We start from the raw sequence: 12,500 nt of genomic DNA on the forward strand, positions 1-12,500 counted from the left end.
ACCCACCCTCCTCTCACTCTCTCTCTCCCTCCCTCCCTCTCACTCCTACAGTCACTCTCTCTCTCTCCCTCTCTCTCTCTCTCTCTCTCTCTCCCTCCCTCTCTCTCTCTCTCTCTCTCTCTCACTCACTCCCTCTCTCTCTCTCTCTCTCTCTCCCTCTCTCTCTCTCTCTCTCTCTCTCTCTCTCTCTCTCTCTCTTCTCTCCCTCCCTCTCTCTCTTCAGTCTCTCTCTCTCTCCCTCCCTCTCTCTCTCTCTCCTCCCTCTCTCCCTCCTCCCCTGTCTCTCTCTCCCTCCCTCTCTCTTCAGTCTCTCTCTCTCCCTCTCTCTCTCTCTCTCTCTTCAGTCTCTCTCTCCCTCTCTCTCTCTATCTCCCTCTCTCTCTCTCCTCCCCTCTCTCTCACTCCCTCTCTCTCTCTCTCCCTCTCTCTCTCTCTTCAGTCTCTCTCTCTCCCTCTCTCTTCAGTCTCTCTCTCTCTTCAGTCTCTCTCTCTCTCTATCTCCCTCTCTCTCCCTCCATCTCTCTCTTCAGTCTCTCTCCCTCCTCCCCTCTCTCTCTTCAGTCTCTCTCTCTCTCCTCTCTCTCTCTCTCCCTCTCTCTCTCTCTCTCTTCAGTCTCTCCTCTCTTTAACTCCAGACTGGTGTTTTTGATTTTGAATTGAATTTACATTGAACACCATATTTGATATTTGATTCTTCTTCTGGTGTTTTGCTTCACTTTGATTTGAATGTAGCTCTTTGATCTCTTTGATCAGATGGCTCTTCCATCCTGCAGCGGCTCCAGGCTCCGGACCGACTCGCTGCCCCCCCCCTTCCGGCCGGTCCAGGCTCCTCTGCTCCGCTCCGCCGGCTCCTCCTTCCTGATCCGGGACATCTTGTCGGACCGCCGGTCTCTGTCTGACCCGGGACACCCGGGACCGGAGGCCGAGCCGTGCCGGTCCGGACCGGATGAAGAGAACAGTTTGAGCGGTTCTTCAGACACTGAGTCCAGAGGTGAGAAGATTAAAGAATACAAAAAGTTTTAAATTGAATGATTATATACACAAACAACAGTTTTCATTTTTTAAGGAAACAATTAACGAGAAGCTGATTTCTCAGAAAATGTAAAATGCAGATTTTCCTTAAAATGAAACGGGGGAAAGACTGGTGATTTAATAATTGAACTGGTAATAATAATAACAACTATTAATAATAATAATTTGAGAAGGAAGTAACAGAGTGGGAGCTGGTTCCACAGGAGAAGAGCCTGGAAGCTGAAGGTTCTACCTCCGGTTCCACTCTGACTCTAGAACCAACAGAGAACCTGTGTTTGGAAGTGATTCGATTCATCAGCTTCATGTACGTACAGCTGGAAGTGTACGAGATGCTTTCTGATGCTGCTTCCTAAAGGGAGCAGATATAAGGTGAAGAGCATCAAGGACAGAACCTTATGGAGCTCCATGACTAACTTGTGTGTGCATGGAGTGTAACTGTCAATTAGGGGGGGGGGGGGACTTCCTTTAAGTCCAGTTGGGACAGAGTCTCATGGACAAGCTGTTGGTTTTTAGAGGATGAAACTAGTGACGTCAGTTCAGATCAACTGAAGAAAAGAGGTCCAGACAGGTGGTTCTGTGGTTTCTGGACTAGAACATGTCGATGGATCAGTGTACGAGTACCAATCCACTTCAGGACTCACTGACCAATCAGCTGACAGGACTGATGTCATGTGTCCCTCAGTGCAGAAGAAGCCTCGTAAAGCTCGAACAGCTTTCAGCGACCAGCAGCTGTCCAGGCTGGAGAGAAGCTTCCAGAAGCAGAAGTACCTGAGCGTCCAGGAGAGGATGGAGCTCGCTGCGTCTCTGCAGCTCAGCGACACGCAGGTGAAGACCTGGTACCAGAACAGAAGGTGACGTCCAGCAGACACACAACAAACACACAACTACACAATGATGTGGCTGTCCTGGTCCCTTTCCTGGTTTCGGTTTTTCATGTCTTTAAAACACAACACGTTTAACTATCAGGTTCTGTAAAAGTCATTTCAATGTTCTGTTCATCAGTACAATGATGAAATTACAATCTTATGCTGTTTTTGATAAACTCTACATTAAAATGTTGCAGATGTTTTATCTCCACTTTACTCAAATTAATACAAAATAACAATGAGGACAAAACAGATTCAAAACTGAAAGTGTTGCTCTTTTCCCTTCAGGACCAAGTGGAAGCGTCGGTCAGCTGCTGGTCTGGAGCTGCTGGCTGAAGCTGGCAGGATGTTCCTGCCCACACACTTCCTGTTCCCTCCTGCCCCGCCCACACTGGACCTCTACCTGTACCGAGGCCAACCAGCCGCCGCCCTGCTGGTCAACAACAAATCACACCCACACTGACGGCTGGGAGGACTGGGAGGACTGAGAAACTGATAGGACTAGAAGACTTGGAGGACTAGAAGAGATGGAAGGAGGTGGTGGAGGAGACGGAGGACTAGAAGAGATGGAAGGAGGTGGTGGAGGAGACGGAGGACTAGAAGAGATGGAAGGAGGTGGTGGAGGAGACGGAGGACTAGAAGAGATGGAAGGAGGTGGTGGAGGAGACGGAGGACTAGAAGAGATGGAAGGAGGTGGTGGAGGAGACGGAGGACTAGAAGACGACATCTTTCTAGGTCACTTCCATAAACACTTTCTTCTGCTTTGTGATATTATTATTTTACTATGTTGATCCTTCTGCCCCGATGCTTTCAGTAGTTTGTCTTTCACACTGTGTATGAAGGTGCTTTATAAATAACGTTAATATAACAACAGGATGTTGAACAACACGTTTTTAATGTTTTGATAAAAACTTTCCTCTTTTTTTACATTTTCAATAAAAATCTATTACAATTTTTGGTCTGATGTTGTTTTGTTTGACTCTTGATGTTGAATCGTCTCTGAAGATTTGATTAACTCTTCAAACCAAACTGTAGTTTGATGACTGGACTGATCGGACCAATCAAATTGTCAGGGCGGGCTTTATACGATGATGGACAGATGATCAACAGTTACGTAATCAACTACGTTATCAAACAGCGCTTGGGTTGACTTTGTTTTCCACAAACATGCCTGCCGCTGGAGAGCTGAGATGTGTAGATGCCATCGAGTCTGTTTTAGAAGACATCGACAGCGCATTCATTTTGAAAGAGGAACAGAGAAACGCGATCAAGGCATTTGTAGATCGAAAAGATGTTTTTGCCGTCCTCCTACGGGATTCATACGTCACATACTACGTTGCTCTGATTGGTTGTAGGTCTATCCAATTGAGCGAAGAGGCATTTTTTTTCCTGGTTCAGTTGAAACTCGCTCCATAATCACAGCCCAATGGAGCGGTCTCATACCCATATTCTGACTAGACCAGGTGTGGGCAAACGTTTTGACTCGCGGGCCACAATGGGTTCCAAAATTTGACAGAGGGGCGGGGCCAGGAACAGATGGATGGAGTGTTTTGTGAACTATTATAAATGGAAAAATCATTACATGAAAGGATTTGGCCTTTACCAAGTAGCAAAGCACTTATCTGCCATTTAACAAAAATTCACCTTCAGAGAAAGGTTTGCTAGCCTTTGCTATTTCGAATGCCCCCCAAAAAACATGCCTTGGTAGATGACTCTTTAATCGCAGTTTGTCTGTGAAGAAAAAGTTGCTGAGTCTGTAAATCAGTCGCCACCTATGAGCTGCAGCCACCCGTTCTTGTGTTGACTGCTTGCTAGCGTAGTTAGCATGCTTCGTAGCAAAGTGACGCTGATGTTGTACTCCATGAAAACTGCGACAGTTTCTCGGCATATCAGGCAAACAGCCTTCGATTGGACTTCAGTGAAAAAGTATTTTGTTGTCGACTCCGTGTTAAACACGACACTCATTGTCCACTTTTCGTTTCCTTGATCCTCTCATTTTACAGAAGGGCTCACAGGGCAAAGGGAAAAAGTGAAGGGAGATCATGTGACCTTTAGAGCCCTATACATCACACTCCCGGGCAAATTTAATTTATCTGACGCTTTTATCCAAAGCGACTTACAATAAGTGCATTCAACCCCGAGGATTCAAACCCAGAACAAGAATCAAGACAGTAACATTTCTTAAAAATAAAGCAAAACTACAAAGTTCTATAAGTAAGTGCCATTAAAGTGCTACGAAATTGTTAGTTTCCAAAAAAAAAAAAAAAAAAAAAAAATTATTATTATTTTTTTTTTTTATTATTATTTGGACAAGTTCGGCGGGCCGGATTAAAAAGCCCAGCGGGCCGTACTTTGCCCATGTCTGGACTAGAATCATGAGTATGACAACGTCAGGCTACAAATCAGCCTATGACACGACAAAATGTTTATATTTATGTCTGTATAATATGACAAGGTTAATACAGTTAGTATAAATTACCCACAACATTTCCAGTTTATTCCCGTTAATTCCCATGGCAAGTTTCCAACTTTGAATATTCCCGGAATTTTGCAACCCTAGTCCCGCCCATACATGTTCTCAACCAATCAGGAGTCAGTCTCCGCCGGTTTTTAACTCATCGAATAACTGATTCAAACCAAACTGATGAGAAACTTGAACAAACATCAGAGACAGAAGAACTGAAACGACTGAAACATCTTTTCAAACATTTATTTAATGTCTACTTTTACTTTTTAGTTTGGTCCATGTCCCATCTGCTAACATGGAGGTTTATGACCTATACCGCAGTCAGTCACCAGGGGGCGATGGAGGCTTTGACTTGACTTTTCGAAGTGTGTGTATGTAATATTGTGTTAATGTTGTTGTGGTCTGTACTCAGCAGTGACACACTCTTTGTTACACAAACACTGTCTCATGTCTTCAGTGTGAACTCTGACTTCCTGTTGACACCGGACCGCTCCGTCTCAGGTTGATGTTGTCACGGTGATGAGGAGTCATGGGCACTCCAGCTCCTCCTCCTCTCCCGACTGACCAATCGTCTTCCTTCTCTTCTTCTTCTTCTTTGCGTCTTGTTCGTCCAAACCGCTGGAGAACTCCGAGTGGAGCAGACGTTCGTCCCTCTGCCCGGGACGGAACCTGACGAGGACAAAACGGTTAACGTCGGTAAAGTTTGGTGTTAATCTGTTCTGTGTCTTAGCATGACGCTGATACAGCCCTCTTCTCATTGGCTAGAACATGTCACATGATTGAAGAGATCAAGGTTTAATAACTAACCTTTCTAAATCAAAATCAACTGCTGCCGAGACGAGAGGGAAAAATAACATTAGGCCTAAAAGTCCCAGAAGTGGTCCCTCGATATGGTGTCCGAGGGTCAGTGAACGCACCACGTAGGATGACCACAGACTCTCAGGGTTAAAACTTGGTTTAAATTACGTCTTTTCTAGTTGAATCTGAAAGTCGGGCTTGAGGACACTTGATGACATCACAGGAGCAGGATGGTTTTTATCTGTTTTATGAAGAATCGATCACTAGATCCTTCAGTGGTCGGATTCTGCTGCGACACTGTTTACACCTGAAACTCCAGAAGTGGTTTGTGGAATCAACACTTCCCCCCCGCTTCAACGGCACCGCTACACAACTGATTAGCACCCAAAGGATTCTGGGAGGTGAAGCCCAAAGCGGGACACACCTGTAATGAGTGAGTGTGTGTTTGTGTCCAGACAGGTCTGCTGCAGTTCAGGACAACAACACACACTAAACACACACAGGAGAACGCTGCTTTATTTAGTAGGGTGTGTGTGTGTGTGTCTGTCATCTCAGCAGGGGTTGTGTGTTAATGAGCAAACAGACGTGTCACACACACACACACACACACACACACACACACACACACACACACACACACACACACACACACACACACACACACACACACACACACACACACACACACACACACACACACACACACACACACACACACACACACACACACACACACACCTTCACAATAAAAGCATGCCGTCATTTTAAAGCTTTTAATGAGAAACGGCGGCAGCAGGAAATGTGAATCCACAGCTCTGCAGGTGCAGTGACAGAGGGGGCGGGGCCTACGCACTTACCTCCTGTCAGCACGCCCTGCCGCCCCGCTGCCGCTCGTCTTCTTCTTCTGGTTCCTCTCCGGGCTCCTCGTCTGTCTCTTGTTCTGCCGTTTGTCCCGGGGGCCCGAAGCCCCGGGGCAGAGACCCTGAGGAGCGTCTCGCAGGCCGAAGCTCTTGGCGGCGTGCCCCAGGTGGAGGGAGCGGATGTGGAAGATGTGCTTGAGGTGGGCGGGGTAGGTGGTGTAGGCCCGCAGGAAGGACTGAAGAGCTGGTGACATCACAGACACGTCACAGCCATATTCACCAACCAATCAGCTGCCTGAGCGACCAGATGGGCAGAGAACACTGAACGTACCTTTCTTGGCGTTTTGCAGCGACTCAGCATCTGCGTGAACAAAGTTCTCAAAGTGCGTCTGCAGAACCGTGGCTCGCTCTCGGATCTCCTGCTCCAGAGCTCGAGACGACGTCTGGAGAGAAAGATCCCGTCGGCGTTATTGATCACAAACACCAGCTGAACCAATCAGTGGAAACACGGAGCGCCCTCCCTGCAGGTCATGTGACATGGCGTCTTACCTTGCTGTGGTATTTGCCCCGCCCTTTGTACGCATCATCCAGCATCAGACTGGACAGGATGTCCAGCAGCTTCATCTCTGATAGGCTGAAACACAGAAGACCCGCCCCCACCTTAATAATCATATCTGGTATAAATCCTTGAAGGTGTACGGCTGTGATTGCTCTCCGTCCTCAGACCTGATGTTGTGATTGGCCAGCTCATCGATGAAGGCGGTCTCGGCCGGGGTGAGGAAGAGGAGGCTACTTCCTTGTCCTCCTATTCGAGCCGTCCGGCCGACGCGGTGGACGTACTCCGCCGCCGCTGACGGAGGAGTGAACTGAAATATCAATCTGTCATTAATGACCTCAGAGAGAAGTGAAGAATAAAGTCATCGAACATAAATAGGATAAAAGATATTTAAATCGATAAGTCTTCTGGTAGTGAAGTGTGGTGTCCTCATCAACCAAATTCTATGAGCACCTGACACTGTGAGGCCAGCTCCCACCAGCAGAGGGCCACATGGAGGGGAGGGGCCTCAGCTGAGACCCTGAGGCCCCTCCCCTCACAAAGACCTCCACTATGTGCAGGTGTCTTGTAGAAACAGAAACACCAGAGGCTGCGAGTTTCTTCTGCGTATTTACTAATTCTCTGGTGTCTGTTCACTTCAGAACAATCATGTCAATGAAGACAAGAAAGAGGGAGGAGGAGGAGAGAGGAGGAGGAGGAGGAGAGAGGAGGAGGAGAAGGAGGAGGAGGAGGAGGAGGAGGAGAAGGAGGAGGAGGAGGAGAAGGAGAAGGAGAGAGGAGGAGGAGAGAGGAGGAGGAGGAGGAGGAGAGAGGAGGAGGAGGAGGAGAGAGGAGGAGGAGGAGAAGGAGAGTGGAGGAGAGAGGAGGAGGAGAAGGAGAGAGGAGGAGGAGGAGAGGGAGGAGGAGAGAGGAGGAGGAGGAGGAGGAGGAGATGGAGAAGGAGAGAGGAGGAGGAGAGAGGAGGAGGAGGAGAAGGAGGAGGAGGAGGAGGAGGAGGAGGAGAAGGAGAAGGAGAGAGGAGGAGGAGAGAGGAGGAGGAGGAGGAGAGAGGAGGAGAGAGGAGGAGGAGGAGAGAGGAGGAGAGAGGAGGAGAGAGGAGGAGGAGAAGGAGAGAGGAGGAGGAGGAGGAGAGAGGAGGAGGAGGAGGAGGAGAGAGGAGGAGGAGAAGGAGAGAGGAGGAGGAGGAGGAGGAGGAGGAGGAGGAGGAGGAGGAGGAGGAGGAGAAGGTTTGTACGATCAACAAACCGAATGAGAAAGACTGTCGAGCTGCAGCGGACCAATCACAGCTCTTCTAGTCCGCGTCACCCTGACGTGTGTTTACATTCTGGGGAGGTGCACGTTACGGTTCTGCGTGGGGACAGACTGTGTCCTCTCTGTCCACGAGGACAGACTGTGTCCTCTCTGTCCACGAGGACATTTACCTGAACAATCCAAGTGACCTGAGGAAGATCCAGACCTCTAGCTGCTACATCCTGAAACACACACACACACACACACTTAGACGGTGGAAAAGGAAGAAAGAGTGGAACATGTAGAACATGTGGAAGGTGGAACATGTGGAAAGTGGAACATGTGGAAGGTAGAACATGTAGAACATGTGGAAGGTGGAACATGTGGAACATGTGGAAGGTAGAACATGTGGAACATGTGGAACATGTGGAAGGTGGAACATGTGGAAGGTGGAACATGTGGAACATGTGGAAGGTAGAACATGTAGAACATGTGGAACATGTAGAACATGTGGAAGGTAGAACATGTGGAACATGTGGAAGGTGGAACATGTGGAACATGTGGAAGGTGGAACATGTGGAACATTTGGAACATGTGGAAGGTGGAACATGTGGAACATGTGGAAGGTGGAACATGTGGAACATTTGGAACATGTGGAAGGTGGAACATGTGGAACATTTGGAACATGTGGATGGTAGAACATGTGGAACATGTGGAAGGTAGAACATGTGGAACATGTGGATGGTAGAACATGTGGAACATGTGGAAGGTAGAACATGTGGAACATGTGGAAGGTAGAACATGTAGAACATGTGGAAGGTAGAACATGTAGAACATGTGGAAGGTGGAACATGTGGAACATGTGGAACATGTGGAAGGTGGAACATGTGGAACATGTGGAACATGTGGAACATGTGGAACATGTGGAAGGTGGAACATGTGGAACATGTGGAACAGGTGGAACATGTGGAACATGTGGAACATGTGGAACATGTAGAACATGTGGAAGGTGGAACATGTAGAACATGTGGAACATGTGGAACCGACACACACCGTACACAGCAGAACTCCCGACTTAGACAGTGAGAACTGCTGGAAGACCTCGGACCGTTCCTGTTGGACAAAACAAACGCACCCTTATTGATCAGCTGATCGCATAAACACAACCACACTGAGAGGCGGGGTCAGACTTTCACCTCCTGCTTCAAGTTGCCATGGAGACGCAGGAAGCTGAGCGGAGGCCTCTTATTGGCTGAGGGCCCAGAGAGGACGGAGGTGAAGAGACAGTGGAGGAAGTCCACGACCTCGCAGCTCGACGCAAAGACGATGACTTTGTTGTTCTGAGAAAACTGAAACACAACGAGACAGGAACCAATCAGGCTGCAGCAGCTGACCAGGTGACCACTCATTGACCGATCAGGAAGCTAGAGTAGAGAACTGCACCAGACCTGATGTTTACAAACGTCCTGTTTTACTTAAAACAAAGAAAACGTTCGAACATTGAAGATTTGTGTAAAAAAATGACTTTAGGTTGAAAACTATCAAAACTAAGACATTAAAATAATGTTTCCTTACGTTGATGCCACAAACAATAAAAATGAAGAAAAAACTGAAGATAACGAAGCGAGTCAATCTGAAGACTGTGAGAGGTTCATATATTGATAATTATATTGATATCAACCACAACACCGACCTATATACATTTATAATATGTCATGTGTTCCATGTTTTCATCACGTACCTGACACTTGTTCATGATGAACGCAGCCAGACACACCAGCCGGATCTTACTGGGAACCACCACCACAAACTGCTTCAAGGCCTCGGGCAGTGCAAAGCTCTCTGATTGGCTGGCTGGGCCGGGGTCAGAGGTTCCAGCGTTGATGGTGGTGAGGTCAGAGGAGGCGGGGCCTGACACGTGGATGCTGACGGGGTCGTTCAGACAAACATCAGCCAGGTGCGTCACACCTGAACACAGCAGGACATTACAGGTAGAATCAGCTGCAGCGTCTGATTGGCTGTGACAGAACCACATGATCCTGACGCACTGGTTGGTTACTATGGATACCAACACAGACTCCTCCCAGTGACTGAAGTACTTTAAACACAGCGTTTACATCCCCACTAGAGACTCCGCCTCCGCTGTCAAACATCACGTCTGGTTTCTAACTCGTCAAATAACGGATTCAAACCAAACTGATCAGAACAAACATCAGAGGAGAACCAGAAACATCTTTACAAACATTTATTTAATGTCTACTTCTAGTTTCACACGTTATGGTATGATATAAAGTAAAGCAGTTAAATACGTTGTGAGTCTGTGTGAGTCTGTGTGAGTCTGTGTGAGTCTGTGTGAGTCTGTGTGAGTCTGTGTGAGTACCATGTGTGAGTCTGTGTGTGTCTGTGTGTGTCTGTGTGAGTCTGTGTGTGTCTGTGTGAGTACCATGTGTGAGTGTGGCAGACAGCAGGACGTTCTGTCTGCTCGGTCCTGTCGAGTTCAGACTGTTCAATATGACGGTCACATCCTTCTCAAAGCCCAGATCCAAGGTCCTGAAAACACAACCAGATCACACAACCACGTCACACAACCACGTCACACAACCACGTCACACAACCACGTCACACAACGCATGACGGGACACGATCACAACTCCTGTGTCGTCTGTGAACTGATTAACAGGACGATACACAACCTGATGTTAAACGTGACGTGTGTAGCTGTGTGTAGCTGTGTGTAGCTGTGTGTAGCTGTGTGTAGTTGCCTCTGTGTGGTGACATCAGGCGGAACAGACGCAGGAGACACAACGATCCATTTTTGGTTCTCTTCAAACATTTATTATATTTATTATCATTTCCCGAAGCTCCCTTCAGATTACAATCTCTTTGGATCTGACCCTGGCATCAAACATGTCAAACTAAATTAAATAGTGCTGTCTAACGATTAAAATATTTAACTGGATTAATCGCATTTATGTCATAGTTAACTCGCGATTAATCCCAATTAATCGCACATTTTTATCTATTCTAAATGTCCCTTCATTTATTTTTTTTCCATAATTTTACTTTTCGTTTTAATGGATTTATCAACATGGAAAAGTGGATTGGCTTGCTTCATGCAAATGTTTTATTTTATTGAAAAACAACATTGCCAAACAGGGCGGTACAAAATTAAATTATAAAGTTCACATTTCAGGTAAACAAGGACTCAGCCTATTGTGCAGTTAAACCATGGCTTAATATTAAAGAAAAATTCAAGTTTGCTGTGAACATAGCAGTCAGGCGTCTTATTTCAGAAACAATGAACCATAACAGTTAGGTTATTAATAACAGGTAAGCCTACTACTTCTTTGCTTTCAGCCAGCTACTCAAACAGACAAGCAACAAAATAACAAACAAACTAAATACACAGGCAAGTGTCGGCCTACTTTGAAATAATTTAAACACAGAACTTTGTAGGGCTATTTGAGTCCTCCCCATATTTGTGGAAAATGTATGAAATAAGAAGTTCCCTATTTTTAAATAAATAAAAACATATAGCTGCAGCCTCATAGTGTAACGGACTGGGTTTATGTTTATGTTTGGTTTTGACGTATGTTCAGTAAAACACTGTGTTGAAGGAGCGCTCTGATGTCTGAGGGTCAGTGAAGGGGTCGTGGTGGAACATGTGACTGTTTGGACCAATAGGATGGGGGGATCGGGGATCAATGAGGAAGTGAAGTGTTGTTGATGTGTGCGAGTGACGGAGTAAGAGAGAGAGGTGCACATGTTTGTGTCTAGGATAATAAAAGTTACTAAACCACGAAGAAGTTCCGTGTCCTGTGGGACGCTACGATAGCTTAAAATATATATTTTAGTTGGCGAAATATTTAAACAAAAAGCGCGAGCAGGTCAGACTGGAGGCGAACACAGGTACTGAAGCTGCAGCTCTGCTTTAACTCGCGTTAAAAAAATTGACGGTGTTAAAATGTGTTTGCGTTAACGCCGTTAATAACGCGTTAAACTGACAGCACTAAAATTAAATCAACAGACAGTGACGCAAAGTGAGATTAAAGATTAAAGATGGTTACCTGTCGGCCTCGTCCAGGATCAGCCAGCGCACCGAGCTGAACACGATGCTCAGCGTGTTCCTGATGTGGTCCACCAGGCGGCCGGGGGTCGAGACCAGGACGTTGATTCCTTTACGCAGCCTGGGGAGAGAAACACTGTTTACACCTCCTGGAGGACACGCCCAGTCCCAGAGAGGACACGCCCGTTCTCACAGAGGACACGCCCAGTCCCAGCGAGGACACGCCGTTCGCACAGAGGACACGCCTAGTCCCAGCGAGGACACGCCGTTCGCACAGAGGACACGCCCAGTCCCAGAGAGGAGACGCCCATTCTCAGAGGACACGCCCAGTCCCAGCGAGGACACGCCCAGTCCCAGAGAGGACACGCCCGTTCTCACAGAGGACACGCCCAGTCCCAGCGAGGACACGCCGTTCGCACAGAGGACACGCCCAGTCCCAGAGAGGAGACGCCCATTCTCAGAGGACACGCCCAGTCCCAGCGAGGACACGCCCAGTCCCAGCGAGGACACGCCGTTCGCACAGAGGACACGCCCAGTCCCAGAGAGGAGACGCCCATTATCAGAGGACACGCCCAGTCCCAGCGAGGACACGCCCAGTCCCAGAGAGGACACGCCCGTTGTCACA

At 47.5% G+C, this 12,500-nt stretch overlaps 2 protein-coding genes across 2 annotated transcripts in view; one reads left to right on the forward strand and one right to left on the reverse strand.

Annotated features, from left to right (window-relative positions):
• Window positions 1-753: 753 nt before the first annotated feature.
• Window positions 754-2,361, forward strand: barhl1a (BarH-like homeobox 1a). The gene is made up of 3 exons (XM_061070957.1): window positions 754-991; window positions 1,715-1,883; window positions 2,187-2,361. Exons 1-3 carry the CDS (start codon window positions 754-756, stop codon window positions 2,359-2,361), a joined length of 582 nt encoding a protein of 193 aa, XP_060926940.1.
• A 2,232-nt stretch (window positions 2,362-4,593) lies between these two features.
• The window catches only part of ddx31 (DEAD (Asp-Glu-Ala-Asp) box polypeptide 31), a 13,374-nt gene continuing 5,467 nt past the window's right edge, over window positions 4,594-12,500 (reverse strand). Inside the window, exons 11-21 of the mRNA XM_061071138.1 lie at window positions 11,877-11,996; window positions 10,253-10,359; window positions 9,551-9,777; window positions 9,006-9,158; window positions 8,863-8,922; window positions 8,001-8,051; window positions 6,750-6,889; window positions 6,573-6,657; window positions 6,355-6,466; window positions 6,021-6,267; window positions 4,594-5,034 (exon numbers count right to left, since the gene is read on the reverse strand). Coding sequence (XP_060927121.1) covers window positions 4,893-5,034; window positions 6,021-6,267; window positions 6,355-6,466; window positions 6,573-6,657; window positions 6,750-6,889; window positions 8,001-8,051; window positions 8,863-8,922; window positions 9,006-9,158; window positions 9,551-9,777; window positions 10,253-10,359; window positions 11,877-11,996 — 1,444 coding nt within the window. The 3' untranslated portion in view covers window positions 4,594-4,892. The remainder of the gene's footprint in view (window positions 5,035-6,020; window positions 6,268-6,354; window positions 6,467-6,572; window positions 6,658-6,749; window positions 6,890-8,000; window positions 8,052-8,862; window positions 8,923-9,005; window positions 9,159-9,550; window positions 9,778-10,252; window positions 10,360-11,876; window positions 11,997-12,500) is intronic.

Source organism: Limanda limanda, chromosome 5 (genome assembly GCF_963576545.1).
Source record: "Limanda limanda chromosome 5, fLimLim1.1, whole genome shotgun sequence".
Classification (NCBI taxonomy): domain Eukaryota; kingdom Metazoa; phylum Chordata; class Actinopteri; order Pleuronectiformes; family Pleuronectidae; genus Limanda; species Limanda limanda.

Coding starts and splice junctions, on each gene's coding strand:
- barhl1a (XM_061070957.1), top strand. CDS start 754: ATGGCTCTTCCATCCTGCAGCGGCTCCAGGCTCCGGACCGACTCGCTG. Junction 992..1,714: donor TTCAGACACTGAGTCCAGAG/GTGAGAAGATTA, acceptor TGTGTCCCTCAG/TGCAGAAGAAGCCTCGTAAA. Junction 1,884..2,186: donor ACCTGGTACCAGAACAGAAG/GTGACGTCCAGC, acceptor TTTTCCCTTCAG/GACCAAGTGGAAGCGTCGGT.